Below are 17,391 nucleotides of genomic sequence, written 5' to 3' on the forward strand. Positions count from 1 at the left end.
GCTATTATGATATTATCTGCTATTATAAGAACAGGAGGAAAAATAGCATTCTGTCCACTTTCTCCACACCTTCCATTGTTTTATTCACCTTTGCCAAGTCTTTGCTCATGCACCTTTTACAAAATTGGCACATTGTTCACGGGTTTTCCCTCCCTGCCTTGTGATCACTTGTCTCTCCTTTTCTATCCTTCTCCAGGTGTACAATCCTCCCACCTTTTTCTTTTTTCTTTTTCCCAGTGCAGCAACCAGAATTTGGTGGGCAGCTTCTTGTTTATGGTGCCAATGGCCAACCTGAAGAGGAAGAAAAAGAATCACAACGAAGGGACTTACGTAAGAGAGAAAACCCGAGAGGCTTGGAGGCAGGAACAAGTTTTCTCAGCTGTAGGGTTTATGAAAAAAAGGCGTGTGCTCTTGATTCTTAAAGGCATCCAGCAGCATCATGGGAGAGGTAATTCCTGCCCTGAGTTCAGGTCATTTGCAGCTGCAGGGAGAATCTCTTAGAGTGACAGCTGCCAAGCTGGATGGGAGGAAAGGTTTCCTTGGATCGCCACCATGCCCGGCTCAGCCAAGGCAAGGAGGATGAGATGGTAAGAGGCCGCAGCCAGTTCATTCATTCATTCATTCATTATTATTATAGTTTATTTCTATAGTGCTGTAAATGTACTTGGCACAGTGTTCCTGAATGAAGGAGCTTTCCAGGTATTTCTATAAATCCACCTTACTGATGTATGGTCAAGACATTTTGGCTCTCCATGGAGATTTACTCACAGTTGAAAGTGAGCTCCCAACTTTCAGCTCCTGCTCAGTAAATGGAAGGTAACAGGCACCTGAGGGGGGAAATGCTTTTAATATTTATGGGCAAACCTTTTCTTATCTCCTTAGTTCCTCCCCTGCTGTTCAAGGAATTGGCAGCAATGGTATAGTAGACATCTTTAGAAAAGGGTCTCTGGTGTTCTCCTGGACCTTTCAACGGTTTTCACTGCCAGTGCCAGCCATTGAGGTTTCCTTCAGGACTGCCCGCATGGCCAGGGGTCAGGGTGGGTGTCTGTTGGCATGTTAAGTGTCATGGATCACATCACAAGCCCCTTTAGGGAACAAGATTGTTATCTCAGGCATGCTGTTAGACCCAGTGGTGTTTTATGATAGTGAGGAAGCTGCTCAGTGCTTATCTTTAGTTGGTAGAAGAGCCACTGTTGTGCATCTGGTGGAAGCTTCTTGTCTTCTTGTCTGCTTCAATGCACTTTATGAAAGCTCTCTGGAACCCTCAGTTGGTCCAGAATGGCCCAGCATGACCAGGCCTAGCCATCAAGAGAATATTAATGGCTACCCTTCATGAAGTTTCTGGATCACTTTAAGGTGCTGTCTTCAACCTCTAAAATTTCTACCTCCTGGATCTGGAATACTGTGGGAGCCCTTAGGATCCACTTTGATTTGGTCTCAGGACCCTCTATGGATACCAAAATCCATGGAAGCTCAAGTCCTATGGCATAGTAAAATGGTGTCCTTTATATAAAACATCAAAATCAAGGTTTGCTTTTTGGAATTTATATATTTTTGGAATATTTTCAAACCATGGATGGTTGAATCTATGGATAAAGAATCCATGGATATGGAGGGCTATCTATACTTTCAGAGATGCTCTGTATTCAAGACACAGCTGTTTACCATGCCTTTAAAAATCATTTTCAATCTTTTCATTCTTTATTGCTTTGCTGTGTTTTTGTGTGCTTATTGTATCTTTTTTTTTTTTAAAAAAAAACATGTTTATATGCTGCCTTGTTGGTTTTCAGCAGTGATGCAGCTACACTAGTGTGTGTGTGTGTGTGAAAATGAGGGCATTGCTTCCCAAATAAGAATTATGTCCTCCTCCCAAATGATATTTTCCTTCCATCCCTAAATTTCTAGCATAGTACAGTGGTACCCCGGGATACGAATGCGCCGCCTTACGAAATTTCCGGGTTACGAAAAAAATCCATTGAAAAAAACTGTTCCGGGTTACGAAGGTTATTTCGGGTTACGAAAAAAATTTTGGTGCTTTTCGGCGCTTTTTCGCACGAAATCGCGGCTTTCGCTATTAGCGCCTATGGCTTTTTCGGCTTACGAAGATTTTCGGGTTACGAACGCGGCGGCGGAACGAATTAAATTCGTAACCCGGGGTACCACTGTATTTTTATTTTTATTTTTTGGCAGAAAGTGAGACACTGAAAATAATTCACACCTATACCTTTGCATTTTCTGTCTTAGATTTCTTTTGGTAACCATCTCTGTTCCTTTTCACTGGCTACTGAAACTATCTGCACACTCAGCTGAAGTTTTATGTTACTGCAGTGTTAGAAACACTAGATGCTGTAGACTTTTCTGCTGTGATATTCAACCTACTAATATTCATTGGGTTCTTAGGAACATTATCTTAATTCAAAGTTGGACTGGAGCATGTGTAATAATAATAATAATAATAATAATAATAATAATTTATTTCTATACCGCTATTCCAGCGGTGTACATCAAAGAGTAAGACAATTAAAACATCAGCATGACAGTAATACAAAGTTAACAATTAAGAGCAGTAAAAACTAACAACACCCTATACAAGTGTCTGTGTAGAATGGAATACACAAAAACATTGCCAAGGGGAAGAGAATGACCATAAGGCTCACAGGGGGAAAGCTTGGCGGAACAAAAAAGTCTTCAAGTTCTTCTTGAAAGCATCGAGGGAGGTGGAAGTATGGAGCTCATTGGGGAGGGAGTTCCAGAGCTGAGGGGCTGAAATAGAGAAAGCCCTCTGAGCTGATACATATCGAGTGTCTGGAACTCTTAAAAGATGTCTTTCACCCGACCTGAGAGTGCGGGGCTGATTATATGGGGAGAGGCGGTCCTCTAAGTACCCTGGGCCCAAGCCATTTAGAGCTTTATAGGTGATAACCAACACCTTGTATTCGGCCCGGAAGCGAATAGGCAGCCAATGGAGATCTTTTAGGACTGGTGTTATATGGCTGGCCCTGGAACATCCAGCAACCAGCCTAGCAGCCATATTCTGCACTAATTGAAGCTTCCGGGTTTGGTACAAGGGTTGCCCCATGTAAAGCGCATTACAGAAATCTAATCGAGAGGTTACCAGAGAATGTATAATGGTTTCAAGGTCCCCCCGGCCAAGGAAGGGTCGCAGTTGGCGTATCAGCCAAAGCTGATAACAGGTGCTCCTGACCGCTGCATCCACCTGAGCAGTAAGGTGAAGCGACGAGTCCAGAAGCACCCCCAAACTGCGAACAGAGTCCTTCACAGGGAGCGTGACCCCATTTAGGACAGGTGGAAAAATTTCCTTACCCGGGCCAGGAAAGCCAATCACCAGTACTTCCGTTTTCTCTGGATTCAGGCTGAGTCTGTTTTCCCTCATCCAGCCCATTACCGACTCCAAGCAAGCATTAAGAGGAGAGATGCCATCCCTAGTTACTGCATCAGTCGGAGACACAGAGAAAACTATTTGGGTGTCATCAGCGTACTGATAACACCGTGCCCCGTGTCTCCGGATGATCTCTCCCAGCGGCTTCATGTAAATGTTAAAAAGCATAGGGGACAAAATCGCTCCCTGAGGGACCCCAGATGTCAGGGCCCTCCTATCGGAGCGACAGTCCCCCTGCTCCACCATCTGGAATCTGCCCGAGAGGTAGGAACGGAACCACTGCAAAGCAGAGCCCCCGATACCCAACTCCCTCAGGCGACCCAGAAGGATACCATGGTCGATGGTATTGAAGGCCGCTGAGATGTCCAAGAGCACTAACAGGGACACGCTCCCCCTGTCCATAGCCAGACGGAGATCATCAACTAAGGCGACCATAGCAGTCTCAACTCCATAGCCCGCCCGGAAGCCAGTTTGAAATGGGTCCAGATAATCCGTCTCATCCAAGATCCCTTGAAGCTGAAAGGCAACTGCCCTCTCGATCACCTTCCCTAAAAATGGCAGCAGCGAGACAGGCCGATAATTGTTCCGAATTAGGGAGTCAAGGGAGGGCTTTTTCAACAAAGGTTTAACAATGGCCGTCTTCAAAGTTGATGGAAACTGCCCATCCCTGAAGGATGTATTGATAATACGGTGCAACATATTAGTCACAACCGTTCCCCCTTGAGCTGTCAGCCATGAAGGACAGGGATCGAGAGAGCAAGTCGTCTTCCTAATGCTTTGAAGAATCTTGTCCACATCCTCAGTACAGACAGACTCAAAGTGATCCAGTTTAACCAAGTCCACGGAGGCTCTGGACACCTCTACTCTAGATTCTGAACTAATAATGGAGTCGAGATCAACCCTTATCCGAGAGATTTTATCCGCAAAGAAGTTATTAAACTCGTCGCAGCAGGCTTTCAATGGTTCCAAAATAGGGTTCAGGGGAGGAGGGAGTTGAGTAAGCTCCCTCACTACCCTGAACAGCTCTGCCGGACGCGACTCCGCGGACGCGATACGCGCAGAAAAGAAAGAGTTCTTTGCTGCGATTATCGCCACTCTGTAGTCCTTCAAAAGAGAATCCAGGAGTGTCTTGTCGGTTAAGGCCTGATGTCTCCGCCATTTGCGCTCTAATCGTCGCAAAACCCGCTTCCTGGCCTGAAGATCTTCCGTATACCAAGGCCGTTTTTTGGAAGCAGGTCTGAGAGGACGCTTGGGAGCGATACTGTATATAGCCCTGGAGAGATCAATATCCCAGATGTTAGTTAGGGTATCAACAGAATCGCCGTCAGTTCCAACCATAAGCCCCTCTAGGGCTTCTTGGAACCTTTTGGGTTCCATCAGCCTTCGAGGGTGGACCATCTGAATAGGTCCGCCACCCCCAGGAGGGATCCGGGTAGAAGCCTTGATATTAGCCTCGACCAGGAAATGGTCCGTCCATGACAAGGGAGAGACATTAGAAACCTCTGCCCACGGCGTCTCCATATCCGTACAGAAGAGAACATCAAGCGTATTACCAGCCGAATGCGTAGGTCCTGAGACTAATTGGGACAGGCCCATGGCTGTCATGGTAGCCATGAACTCCCGAGCCGCACCAGTTGGATCATGACTGGTCTCGAAAGGGATGTTGAGGTCCCCCAAGACTAAAAGTCTAGAGGACTCCAACAACAGTTCCGAGACCAGCTGTGTCAGCTCGGTCAGGGAGTCTGTTAGCGCACGTGGTGGCCGGTAGACCAACAAAATCCCCAAACTGTCCCTGTTCTTCAGGGTCAGATAAATACACTCGATGTAATCTGTCTGACGTAAATGGTTCCTGGTCAAAGAAAGGGTGTTCTTATGGATCAAGGCAACACCTCCCTCCCGCCCACCTAACCTGCACTGGTCCTTAACTGAGTACCCAGCTGGGAGGGCCTGAGCCCACACTGCTTCACTTTCAGGCCCAAACCAGGTCTCAGTAATGCATGCCAGGTCACAACACTTTTCCTCCAACAAATCATACATAATGCAGTTGTCTCTGCTCCAGTTCAACTCGGCATAGGACTTTCTGTTGGATATGAGATCACAGTCCTAGCATATCAAGATCTGTCTGTTTATCTTTAACTTCTGGTTAAGACAGAAAGAAATGACAAAAAAATCACCTAGCAAAGCTATGTTTTTGGGAACAACTGGCTCTTAGCTTCTCAAAAGAAAAATCTTGGTATCAAAATATTCCATGTTTTCCCCCCCATACATTTGGCTTTTCAGAAACATATTATTTTCCAGAAAGATAATTTATCAGCAAAGTAGCATTTCAGCAGCATCTGGAAGCTGACCTTAAGGCAGGCCAGGGTCTTCTCCTACCTGGAGTGTTTGTGCTGTTGAATTGGGGCGGATGCCTGTGGGCTGCTAAATCCACTCTGGGTTGTTGTCTGAACTTTAAAGATGCTATCCAAGGTGCTGAAATTATTTTGGCCATAAAATTCCAGGTCGAGGAAGCCATAGTCTCACTGTATTCTGCACTGGTCAGGCCTCTTCCAGAGTTTTGCGTTCAGTTCTGAGTACCTCATTTTAAGAAGAAGATAGACAAGTTGGAGGGGGTTCAGAGAAGGGCAATGAGGATGATAAGAGGTCTGGAAAACAAAACTTATGGGGAGAGGTTGAAAGATCTGGCATGGTCAGCCTGGTGAAGAGGAGACTGGAGGGTGATATGATGGCATTCTTCAAATATCTTAAGGGCTGCCCCAGACAGGAGAGGCAAGCTGGTTTTCTGTTGCCCCAGAGGGTAAGACCCACAAATAGGTCCACCTTGATGGTGGCTGCTTTGGGCTTGGGTCATGGGCTGAAGAGGGCAGGGGCAGGTGACAGGATGGGAGGATTGGAGTCCAGAGGTGTTAAAGCATTATCAAACTGCATTAATTCTGCAGTGCAGATTAGACCTATGTCTATTAAATCACAAGGTCTCATCACAGCTCCACATGTAACTTGTTTGCTTTCCAGCAGTGTTCTGCTGTTTCTTCATCTACAGCCATGTGCTAGGAAGTATCTTCTTTTCAATATTCCTCCTGAAAGGAGGGTCACTTTGGTGGCAGCGGCTTTGGGTTGGGGTCAGGAGGTGATGCAGATGGGGGTAGCCGACAGAAAGGGAGGATTTGGGGCTGGAGGTGGCCCTGGAGAAACAGCCAGGCACTTCTCTGCCCTGCTGGTAGGGAGAGGAGGAACCCAGGTCTGGAAACTGGGGACTGCAGAGGTGTGTGTGGTAGTGGTGGGGAGCTCTCCTTATTATCACCACCACCACCACCACCATCTTTATTACACACTGAAAATGAGAAAGCTCATGTAGAAGAGGGCAATAGCTGAAGAAAACACTATGAAATACATGGACTGGTCTAAGTCGGCCATGTATTGTATTGTATTTGTACATTATAGCAGTGCCAACTGAATAGGACCTAAGAATGTTGCATTATACTAAACCAATTATTTATCTGCCAAGTTCAGACCTGCCTACAGCACTGGTGGGGAACTTAAGCCTTCCAGAAGCTGTTGAACTATAGCTTCCATCATGTGTTTGCACTAGCCAGGCTGGCTTAATCTGGTGAGCACTGGAGTCCAATGTTGTTTGGAGGCCAGAGGTTTCCCAGAAATGGCAGAAGATTCCTGGCGTTTCAGACCAGAGTTTTCCCTCAGCCTTGCCTACTTCCAGGAGTGGAACATAGACTTTGTACACATATGGTCTCTATTTCCCCACTGAGTTGTGATGTGCAACCTGTTCAGTAGATGAAAACAATTTTAATACTAAAATATGATGGAGAAGCCAGTTACCATATGGGGATAGATTGGTGGTTGTTTGTTTGTTTTTAGTATTCTTTTCTGCCTCTGAAATTAATAATGTGCATTGCTGAATGATGTATTTTCCAGTGAGATAGTGTGCCTATGTGTGGATGTACTGGAATAAAGGTGTCAAATGTACATTGTTATAACTCATGGACTAGAGTTTCTTTTTATGTTAATTCTCTGCATTAAATTGGTCCCACTGACTGAATACTGGAAAGATTCCTGGTCTCTCTGTGAGACCTTCATGGAGAAATAAAGCTCCAGGTCTTCATATGCCACCTCACCCCTCTTTGCCCTTAAAGTTCAGGCAACCAACTGAGGGATAAATCAGAATATTGAGTCAGAGGGCTCTTTCACACTACAGTGGGCCCTCCACATTCACTGGGGCTAGGGGCACAGGATCCCCCACGAAAATGGAAAAACCTTTGGGAATGCCTCTTTAGGAATCTTTGGGTCCTCTAGTGCAGCTCTATGGCCAACATCCATTGGAAGCTGATTATAGAAGTGGACTGTAGGACCTATAAATGCCTAGAGAAATGTTTGCTCTAGGAACATCCATCACAACATCTGATGAACATTGACAGTAAGAGTCATGCTGGAATACCTAGAGATTCCTAGAATGCATTAATCAAATTTGTGGACAATCAAATCAGCAAAAGTCAAATCTCAAATGTAGAAAGCCGACTGTACACAGTTATAGCAGGATGGTTTCACAGGACACCTGGTAATAATAATAATAATAATAATAATATTTATTTATATTCTGCCTTTCCCGATAGGGAATCAAGATGCATTACAACAGGTATTAAAACATCAAACAGTTAAAACTGCGGTACAAACCTCCCAAAAAGGGAGGCCTGCTGGCGCCTGTTTTTCCTTCGCAGGGAGAAAAAGAACCCATGAAAAGCGAGTTCTTTTTGCCCCGCAGGGCGGCCGTCGTGACGCCAAAAACGTGGTGCAATGTGCAGACGCTATATGTCCATCACATCACAATGACAACGCCTGTATACATGGGGCGCCGCCATTGTTACAGCGACGTGCCATACTAGGGTTAGGGACGGTGTGGTTGCCACACGGTCCCTTAACCCTAGTATGGCACCAGCATGGCGCTTTAGTACCGTGTGTACCGCACCAAAGTTACAGTCATGATTAAAAAGGAATAGCATATCCCAACCCTCCCCCCAAACATAAAACCCCAAAATAAAAACCAATTAAAAACAGATTAAACAATACAAGTGTTAAAAAAGGGGAGAAATCCTGTTAAAGGTTGGATAAAATAGAAAATGAGACCCAGATTCAGTTTCGGTTTGGGGGGGAGAGGGTGTTTTTTTCTCTGGGGAAGGAAGCGGAGGTAATAATAATAATATCAGTAGTAAGGTGAGTAAACTAAAAAGGCTAATCTGGAAAGGCTTAACGGCCTTTTTAAAGGCTTCTAAGGTGGTAATATGGCAGATCTTGTCCAGCAGGCCATTCCAGAGCCTAGGTAATACTGGTGCATTGTTTTTTCCCCACAGGAGATATTTGGCTACAAGACCCAAGGCTTCCGGAGGGCTTTTTGCATTGCTGGGTACATCCTGTCCTGCGGAGTCCTCTTGCTTCTCTTCTATTGGAAGCCAGAATGGGACGTTTGGGCAAACTGTGCACCCTGTGACCTGGAGGAAGCCGATACCGTTTTGTTACGAACAACAGTAAGTCCCTTTGGCTTCTTCACATGCAGCTTGTATGAGGGAATGCTGAAAGGTTTTCAGGCCAACCAAGAAGGGAATGACCTAGAGCAGTGATTCCCAAACTTTTGTCCTCCAAATGCTTTGGACTTTGGCTCCTAGGATTCCTGGCAATTGACTAAGCTGGCTGGGGCTTCTGGGAGTTGAAGTCCAAAACACTTGGAGGGAACCACTGACCTAGAGTCATGAAATGTTCATGCTATTCCACATATTCATTCCAAAATTCAATGCACTCTGCAGTTTTTTTCTCAAGTTTCTTTAAGCCTTCCCCCTTTAAAAAAAATTATTTATGTCTGGTCACTGAAATACTGCTCTGCAGCTGCTATCCGCTCTGAATCATTTGGAAATTTCTGTTTGGCAACAGAAAATAGTCAGATGGTCATTCTGTTGAATAGGGAGGATAGTCTATGCATTCAAGCCCCAGATTCTTTAACACACTCATCGTCTTACCATCCCTGTGAGCAGATGCATTGTCCTGCAAAAAGAGAATAACTTTCTGGAATTGCCCATGTTTTTTCTTTCAATGCCTTCTTTAATCAGCACAGCAAAATGAGTACCCAGCTTGTTGGGGGAAATTGGCTTACACATTGAAAATTGCTTAGGAAGTGTTTAAGTGCACTGATAAGCGGTATAGACATGTACTTGCTATTGCTATATTGCAAAGTCAACCTAGAGATAATCACTCAATTTGTTTCTGGTCAGCATTCAAACATTTCAGCACTAACTTTGCTGGCAGCTTCTGCATATCCAACTGTTCAAGAATGATAAACGCAGTGCATTCCTGGGATTTCTCAAGTGTCTCAGCAGTTGTTTTACCCAAGATTCACTGATCTGCCAAAATCGGGTCATGAACTCACTCAAAAATTTCAGGAGGTGACCCTGTTGGAGACCTCCCAGACTTTGCTGTACCTTTGTCTCAAAATCTTCATGCTGAAAGTTGGCACCCCATTTTTTCTCAGTTGAGTATGATGGGCACCTGTCACTCAATGTTTGCATCATACACTCATGGATGTCCCTTGGAATTTTCTTCTGTAGGAACAAGAACTTCATGATGGTCTGGAGTTCAGCACTTGAAAACTCAACACTTTTCACTGAAATGGTTCTTTCAATTATCTGAAAAAATTTAGAAATTAGTTATGATGCTGCAAATTGGTAATTTACAATTCAGAAGAACATTTCTTCAAGTTACAGTGATAAAATTATGCTCAGATTTTGGGGAATGGGTTGGGCCAAGACCTTTTCAGCACACACCCCCCCCCAGTATATGTTCCTATGAGTGATGTTCCTCTACATGTTTAAGTCCATTTTCACTAATGAGGATTTTCTTTTTCCCTTGTGAATTCTTAGCAATTTGACCAATTTCACTAGATGTTCCATCCATAACTTTTGCTCAAGAATTATATTTTTCTTGCTCCAACAAGTGTGTGATGTTCTTCAATAGCTTCTGCACAAGAGAATTTATCACCTGTTTCTGTATTTGTCCCCCCAGGATGAGTTTCAAAGATATACCAGGAAGAAGGTGATATTTCTTGACCTGCTGAGTCTCCTGGACAGTGAAAAATTGGATCGCTTATTCAGTGAAGATGGGGAATCTGTCATAAACAGAGCCATAGCAAGGCCTGACTTGAAAGTAAGCTTTTCTTGGAATCAAGGAGTTAACTCTAGGCAAGAGGGTGAAGGACATGGAGAAAGTTATAGTTTATTTCTACTCTGTCCTGCACCATTCAGGAAGAAGCTGAATCAGCTTGAGGTTAGAGATGGGTAAAGTCAACAGGACTGGCCCCTGAAAATGTTTGAATATTTCAGAATTCAATCTAGACTCTTCTCACCTTGGACAGATGTCCAAGGTTCAAGGTCTTCCATGGACATCATGGGATCTTTTGGGACTCTCCATAGTGTCTTCTGTGGACATCATGGCACATTTTGGATGCTCCCTGGTGGGGATGAGAACCCCTCCCCACCAAACCTGTGTAGCTCCATAGGAACAAAAGGAGTCTTGTCCTTTGTGCAGAGGCTACAATTTGGCTAAGGCCTCCCATGGCAGTGGGAATGGTCAGAACCCACTCAATCTGATGTTGATTCTGACAAATCCTCTTTCCAACCCAAATGCACTCTGCTCCCACCTCTATCTCCCCTTCCCCAATCTTGTTTCTGTATAGGGAAGGAATTGGCAGCAACTCTAAATGGAATCTAGGGTGCACCTGCATTGCAGAAATAATGCAGTTTGGCACCACTTTAAGTGATGAAGCTCCATCCTGTGTAATCCTGGGATCTGTAGTTTTGCAAGGTCTGTAGCCTTCTCTGCCAAATAGTGCTAGTACCTAAAAAAACTACAAATCCTAGGATTCTGTAGGATGGAGCCATAGCAGGTAAATTGGTGCAAAACTGCATTATTTATAAATGCATCCCTGGTTGTTTCTAATATCTTTGCAATGTGTTGCTCTTGTAGGTGAAATACATCCAAGTACAAAAAGTCCGCTATATCTGGGATGTGTCTGAGAAAGTTTTTGTCAGAGTTGGGTGAGTTTTAAGTTACTGTACTGGTGGAGGACTCTGAAAAAAATAAAATAAAAAGATTTTTGACTGAAATATAAGGCCACTTCTCTGTGTTGTCTCCTTTCCAGGTCACTTGAGGAGAGCTACACTTGTCATGAGATACACCACAAATTTGGAGATGGGCTGACGAGGAAACATCAAGATCTCAGGTATCTTCCACAGCATGGCCAAGTCACAGTCAATGTTTTAGATTTTGACCTCCCTGTTTAGTTTCTTTTTTAACCCACTTTTGCTTAGCTGCTGTTTTGGAAATGGCTGAAATTGTGAGATCTCCAGTTGAAATACTCACCATGAGCACAAACTTAGTAGAAAGTCTTCTACAAGCCTGGTGACCAAAAATATACAGCGGGACCTTGGTATCTGTTGGGGTTTGGTTGCAGGGCCTCCTATGGATACCAAAATACATGGACGCTCAAGTCCCATTATATACAATAATGCCCCCTTTTAAAAAATGGCAATATCAAGGTTTGCTTTTTGGCTGTTTTGGGGGTGAGAAAAAATTTCCATGGGTGCATAATCCATGGATAGAAAGGGCTGGTGGTATTGATGCTGTCCCCTAAAATGTGATGTTTGTCCCCAGAAGTCTATTCTTAATTACTGACTAAGAACTAGATGGAATACACCTGGAAACTATGCCCCCTTGGAGATTTTTCAAGGATTGGCCATGAATACTGGAGGCTGAAGTCCTTGTGGGTTCAGAGTGAGGGAAGGAGGAATTACCTTTAGTCTGAACTGGCTTTGTGATATCCTAACATGGTTGGGATCCCTATTTTGTAAGGACATATGAGATTAACTCATATTCTCCCTTTACACTATGGCTGGGTAATTCCTTGTCCAAGGAGAGTAACAGTTCTCTTCTGTATCTCTGTTTCTCAGGAAATTGTTGTGTGGACCCAACGCCATTGAAATTGAAATACGGCCAATCTGGAAATTGCTTTTCAAAGAGGTAAGTGAGCACCTTCCAAGTCACACCTGATTGCTTTCCAAAAGGATTCCAGGACTTTCCTACCATATGCCAAAGGTGGTCCAAGCCCCTCATAGCTGAATTTTCAGACCCTCTGATTAGGTTGGCTTTGTGGGTTGCAACAGGGTTATGTTGGCAGAATTGTGTCTGATATTGTCATCAACAGATTGAACTACAGTGCTTTATTTAATTTATATGCTTCTTTTTCTCAATGTAGCCAAAAAGCATAAGGCCCAAGGTGGTTTACAAAGACTTTATGTTCTGCAAAGAAAAATTTTCTGCTTTTTGGTCACCCTTTCCTGAACCAGAAGTTCCAGATGTGTTAGAATACAACTCATATCTTTCCCAGCGAGTGTGGCATGGCATCTGGAGTGATGGGAGTTGTAGTCAGTGTAACTGGGGGAAAGGCCAATTTTACTTTAGGATGAGCTAGGCTATAAATTAGGGTTGGCTGGTTTAAACCAGGTTGGTTGAAACCATGGTTTTAACCAAATGACTTAAAACAAAACGAAACCACACACACAGAACGGCTCCTGTTTTTCAAAAAATAGATTATTCCTATATTGTTGTTGTTAACTGCCCTTGAGTCGCCTTTCCAAGCATTATTGTCTTTTCCAGTGAGCCATGCCTTCTCATGATGTGGCCAAATTGCAACAGCATCAACCTGTTCATCTTAGCTTCCAGGGAGATTTTAGGCTTCATCTGTCCTAGGACCCAACTGTTTGTTTTTTTGGCCATCCAGAGTATCCTCAGCAATAATCTCTGGCACCACTTCTCAACTGAGTTGATTTTCTTTTTATTCTCTTTCTTCATTGTCCAGTTCTCACATCTGTACATGGTGATGGAGAATACAATGGATTAGACAATTCTTAATGCTAGTGTTCAGCTGTATATCTTTACACTTTAGGATTTTGTCTAGTTTTTTCATAGTTGCCCTTCCTATTCCTAATCTTCTGATTTCTTGACTGCAGTCTCCATTCTGATCAATGTTTGATCCAAGGTATGGGAAATCTTTAACTATTTTGATTAGTTAAATATTTTGATTTCCTCATTAACTAGGTTGCATTTATGTATTTCTTCCACATGGTCATTATTTTTGTTTTCTTTATGTTCAGCATTTTAGGCCTGCCTTTGCACTTTCTTTTTTGGCCTTCCTTAGGAATTGTTACAAGTCTGTGATGTCTTCCACTAGTATTATGGTGTCATCCACATATCATAGATTGTTGATATTCCTTCCTCCTATCTTCACTTCTCCTTCTTCTGTGCCCAAGCCTGCTCTTGTATTGTGTTTTCTGCATACAAGTTTGACAAACAGGGTGAAAGGATGCAGCCTTGCCTGATGCCTTTTCCAATTGGGAATCATTCTGTTGCTCCATATTGTGTTCCAATAGGAGCCTCTTGTCCTAAGTACAGATTCCTCATCAGGACTATCCAGATGTGTTGGCATTCCATTGTCTTTAAGAGTGCTCCATAGCTTTTCATGATCAATGCAGCATTTAAAACAGTCTGGCTGCTATTACTATTTTCCAACCCTCTTCCTGGATCAGCAAAGATTGTGTGAATTTAAACATTGTACCTTTAACATTTTATTGGCAGTACATTGTTCCAGTACTTTCTTTTTAATTGTTTTATTTTATAGAGTAAGAAATGCCATTCCAAAACAAATCTTTCAATTAACAGAAGTTTAACCAAGACAGCTTGCTTTAACAGAGCACTTTTAAAAGAACAAGTATTTAAACTAGTGACAATAACATCCGGACCATATTTTACAGTTTAATTTTCTGATTTAGTGCTATATTGATGCTGTCCTACACATTACTGCCAAACAACAACAACAACAACAAACCAAATAACCAAAAAACTGATTTATATGAAAAAGGGAGGGGGAGATTTATTTTATTTTATTACTTTTTTCCAAGTCTGCTACAAATGTGTACCATTTATTTCTGTATTTATGCAGCACCATCCCCATACATTGCTTTTTCTCAGACGGTATTATGGACGTGATGGTCCAACCTCTGATTAAGTATTTTTAAACCTTGTCTGCTTTAGTGGGTGAGACCAGAGCTGCATCTGCACAGCAGAAATAATGCAGTCTGACCCCTTTTTAACAGTCATGGCTTAATTCTGTGGAATTCTCAGATCGATAGTTTTGGTTAATAATAATAATAATAATAATAATAATAATAATAATAATAATAATAATTTTTATTTCTATCTTCCCGCCTCTCCCGATGGATCGAAGTGGGATCACAATAAGGTTAAAATTACAATTACAATATTGCAGCATTAGTTACTGCACCATTACAACCACAGTTAAAAGAATAGATATATAGCTTTCTCTTTCAGATAGCTTTGATGCTACAACACCCTACAAATCCCAGGATGGATGGGATGGATGGATAGGATGGAGCCATGGGAGTTAAAAACTGCATTATTTCTGCAGTGCAGATGTAGCCCTAATGAGCTGTTCAGGTTGTTGTTGTTTGAGGGTTTGTCGTGTCCCAAAAAAAGCCTGGTGCATCACACTGATGTTGTGTGTCCTTTGCTCTCTTGACAGGTTTTCAACCCTTTTTATGTGTTTCAAGCTTTCACCCTGATTCTCTGGATAAGCCAAGGGTACATTGAATACTCCATTGCCATCATAATCTTATCCATTATCTCGATTGCTCTCACCGTCTATGACCTAAGGCAGGTAAGTTTGTTTGACACGTTGTTTGTGAAGCCAGAAGAAGAATGGCATTACTTCTCAGCTTTTAATCTATCTGCTGTGTTTGTGCTAGGACTGTTCAACTGATTCAGCCAATCCCAAGCAACAAAGCAAATCAGTCTGATAGTCATTTCATTATCAATGTCAGATAGCTCAGAGTGCATATATACTGTATAAATAATGCAGTTTGACATGCTAGTTGCCATGTTAGTTGCCATGGCTCTATCCTTGCAGATGAGCCACAGAGTGTCAAACTTTAAAACGTAGCTGACAAATGGTCTAGAGCAGCGGTTCTCAACCTGGGGGTTGGGGGTCGAACAACCCTTTCACAGGGGTCACCTAAGACCATCAGAAAACACATATTTCCAATGGTGTTAGGAACCGATTTTATGATTGGGGGTTACCACAACATGAGGTGGTGGCATTAGGAAGGTTGAGAACCACTGCTCTAGAGAGACTTTGCCAGGACAAAAGCAATATGAAATGAATTGCCAAGATCAAGCAACCAATAGCAGCTTTAAAAATCCCTTTTTATCCCTTTTGAGAGATGCCCATCCAATCTTTCTTTAAAGACTTCAAAAGATGGATGGTCTGCCACCTTCCCAGACAATCTATTTCACTGTAGAACATCTCTTACAGTCAAGACGTTCTTCCTAATGTTTAATTGGAATCTCTTTTCTTGCAATTTGTATCCATTGATTTATGTTCTGATCTCTGGAGAAGCAGAAACAAGCCTGCTCCACTTTCTGACAGCCCTCCAATTAGTTATACATGGCTACCATGTCACTTGAGGCAATGTAGTGTAATTTGGATGTTATACTAGGACTCTGGAGACAAGGTTTTGAATCTCCACTCGTCCATAGGAACCCACTGATTGACCTTGGGCAAGTGATATTCTCTCAGCCATAGAGGAAGGCAAAGACAAATCACCCTCTGAACAAATTCTGCCAAGAAAACTCTGTGATACCTTCTCTTTAGTGTCATCAAAAATTAGAAGTGACTTGGAGGTGCACAACAACAATCATAGAATCATAGAGTTGGAAGAGAGTGCAAGGGCCATCCAGTCCAGCCCCCTGCCATGCAGGAAATCTAAATCAAAGCATCCCCGACAGATGACCATCCAGCCTCTGTTTATCACACCATCTCTCTGTCTTCTCTTTTTATTTGCCACAGCAATCCATTCAACTGCACAACCTGGTGGAGGAGCACAACAAGGTCCAGGTAATGGTCTGGACTAAACATGAAGGTGTGTATTGTTATCCTGAGCATCCCTCTGCCCTCTCTTCTTGCTCCATGGCCTCCATCTTCAAGCACAAACCAACACTCTTCTAATAATATTGACTGGAAACTCTTCATGGTTTGTGCCACCCATCCCATTCCAACATCAACTTATACTTCCTGACAACGGTCACTTATATATATTAAATCAGAAACCAAAAAAGTGTATGCAAATTGTCTTCTAGAGGACCAGTTCCCTGTTAGAGGCCTCCCATAATTTACTTCCATGTTTTGCTTAGGCACGGGCATATTGTTCTACACTCCAAAATAATAATGGGTCAATATTTGAGGCCACGTTGAGCCATAACTTGTAAATCATCAAAAGACCTCTCAGAAATTTCCTTCTGACCCAGCATGGTGTAGTGGTTTGGGAATTGAAATAAGATTCTGCTCAGCTATGGAAACCCACCTTGGTAAAGCCACACTCTCTTGGTATCAGAGAAAGGCTATGGCAAACCTTCTTCAAAGAAATTTGGCCAAGAAAACTCAAGTGGAAAGTAATCAAAAGTTGGAGTTAAAGTTGAAGAGCCAGCTTGGTGTAGTGATTTAAGTGTTGGAATAGGACTGTAGGAGATGAGATTCTGAACCCTTGCTCAGCCACTGGGTAACTTTAGACAAGTTACACTCTCTCAGCCTCAGAGGAAGGCAGATACACACCTCCTCTGAAACTCTTGCCAAGAAACCCCTAGGAGGGGGATGTTTGAAGTCTTGGAGACATAACAGCCACATCAATTGAACCTCCTCCTTTATTAATTTTGTTTTTCCCTAGGTGGCCAGAAGTCAGAGTCTTGTCACCTGGTCCCAGGAGACATCCTTCTCTTAGAAGACCAGAAGCTCTCTCTGCCCTGCGATGCCATCCTCATTGATGGAAACTGTGTAGTGAATGAGGGGATGCTCACAGGTACAAAGCAGT

The 17,391-nt window shown here is 43.1% G+C and overlaps 1 protein-coding gene across 1 annotated transcript in view; it reads left to right on the forward strand.

Moving 5' to 3' along the window:
• The first annotated feature begins 518 nt into the window (after positions 1 to 518).
• Positions 519 to 17,391, forward strand: part of LOC121926260 (probable cation-transporting ATPase 13A5) — a 33,395-nt gene continuing 16,522 nt past the window's right edge. Inside the window, exons 1-9 of the mRNA XM_042459087.1 lie at positions 519 to 587; positions 8,761 to 8,934; positions 10,460 to 10,600; positions 11,420 to 11,490; positions 11,595 to 11,675; positions 12,403 to 12,472; positions 15,051 to 15,185; positions 16,374 to 16,446; positions 17,248 to 17,379. Coding sequence (XP_042315021.1) covers positions 522 to 587; positions 8,761 to 8,934; positions 10,460 to 10,600; positions 11,420 to 11,490; positions 11,595 to 11,675; positions 12,403 to 12,472; positions 15,051 to 15,185; positions 16,374 to 16,446; positions 17,248 to 17,379 — 943 coding nt within the window. The 5' untranslated portion in view covers positions 519 to 521. The remainder of the gene's footprint in view (positions 588 to 8,760; positions 8,935 to 10,459; positions 10,601 to 11,419; positions 11,491 to 11,594; positions 11,676 to 12,402; positions 12,473 to 15,050; positions 15,186 to 16,373; positions 16,447 to 17,247; positions 17,380 to 17,391) is intronic.

Source organism: Sceloporus undulatus, chromosome 3 (genome assembly GCF_019175285.1).
Source record: "Sceloporus undulatus isolate JIND9_A2432 ecotype Alabama chromosome 3, SceUnd_v1.1, whole genome shotgun sequence".
Taxonomy (NCBI): domain Eukaryota; kingdom Metazoa; phylum Chordata; class Lepidosauria; order Squamata; family Phrynosomatidae; genus Sceloporus; species Sceloporus undulatus.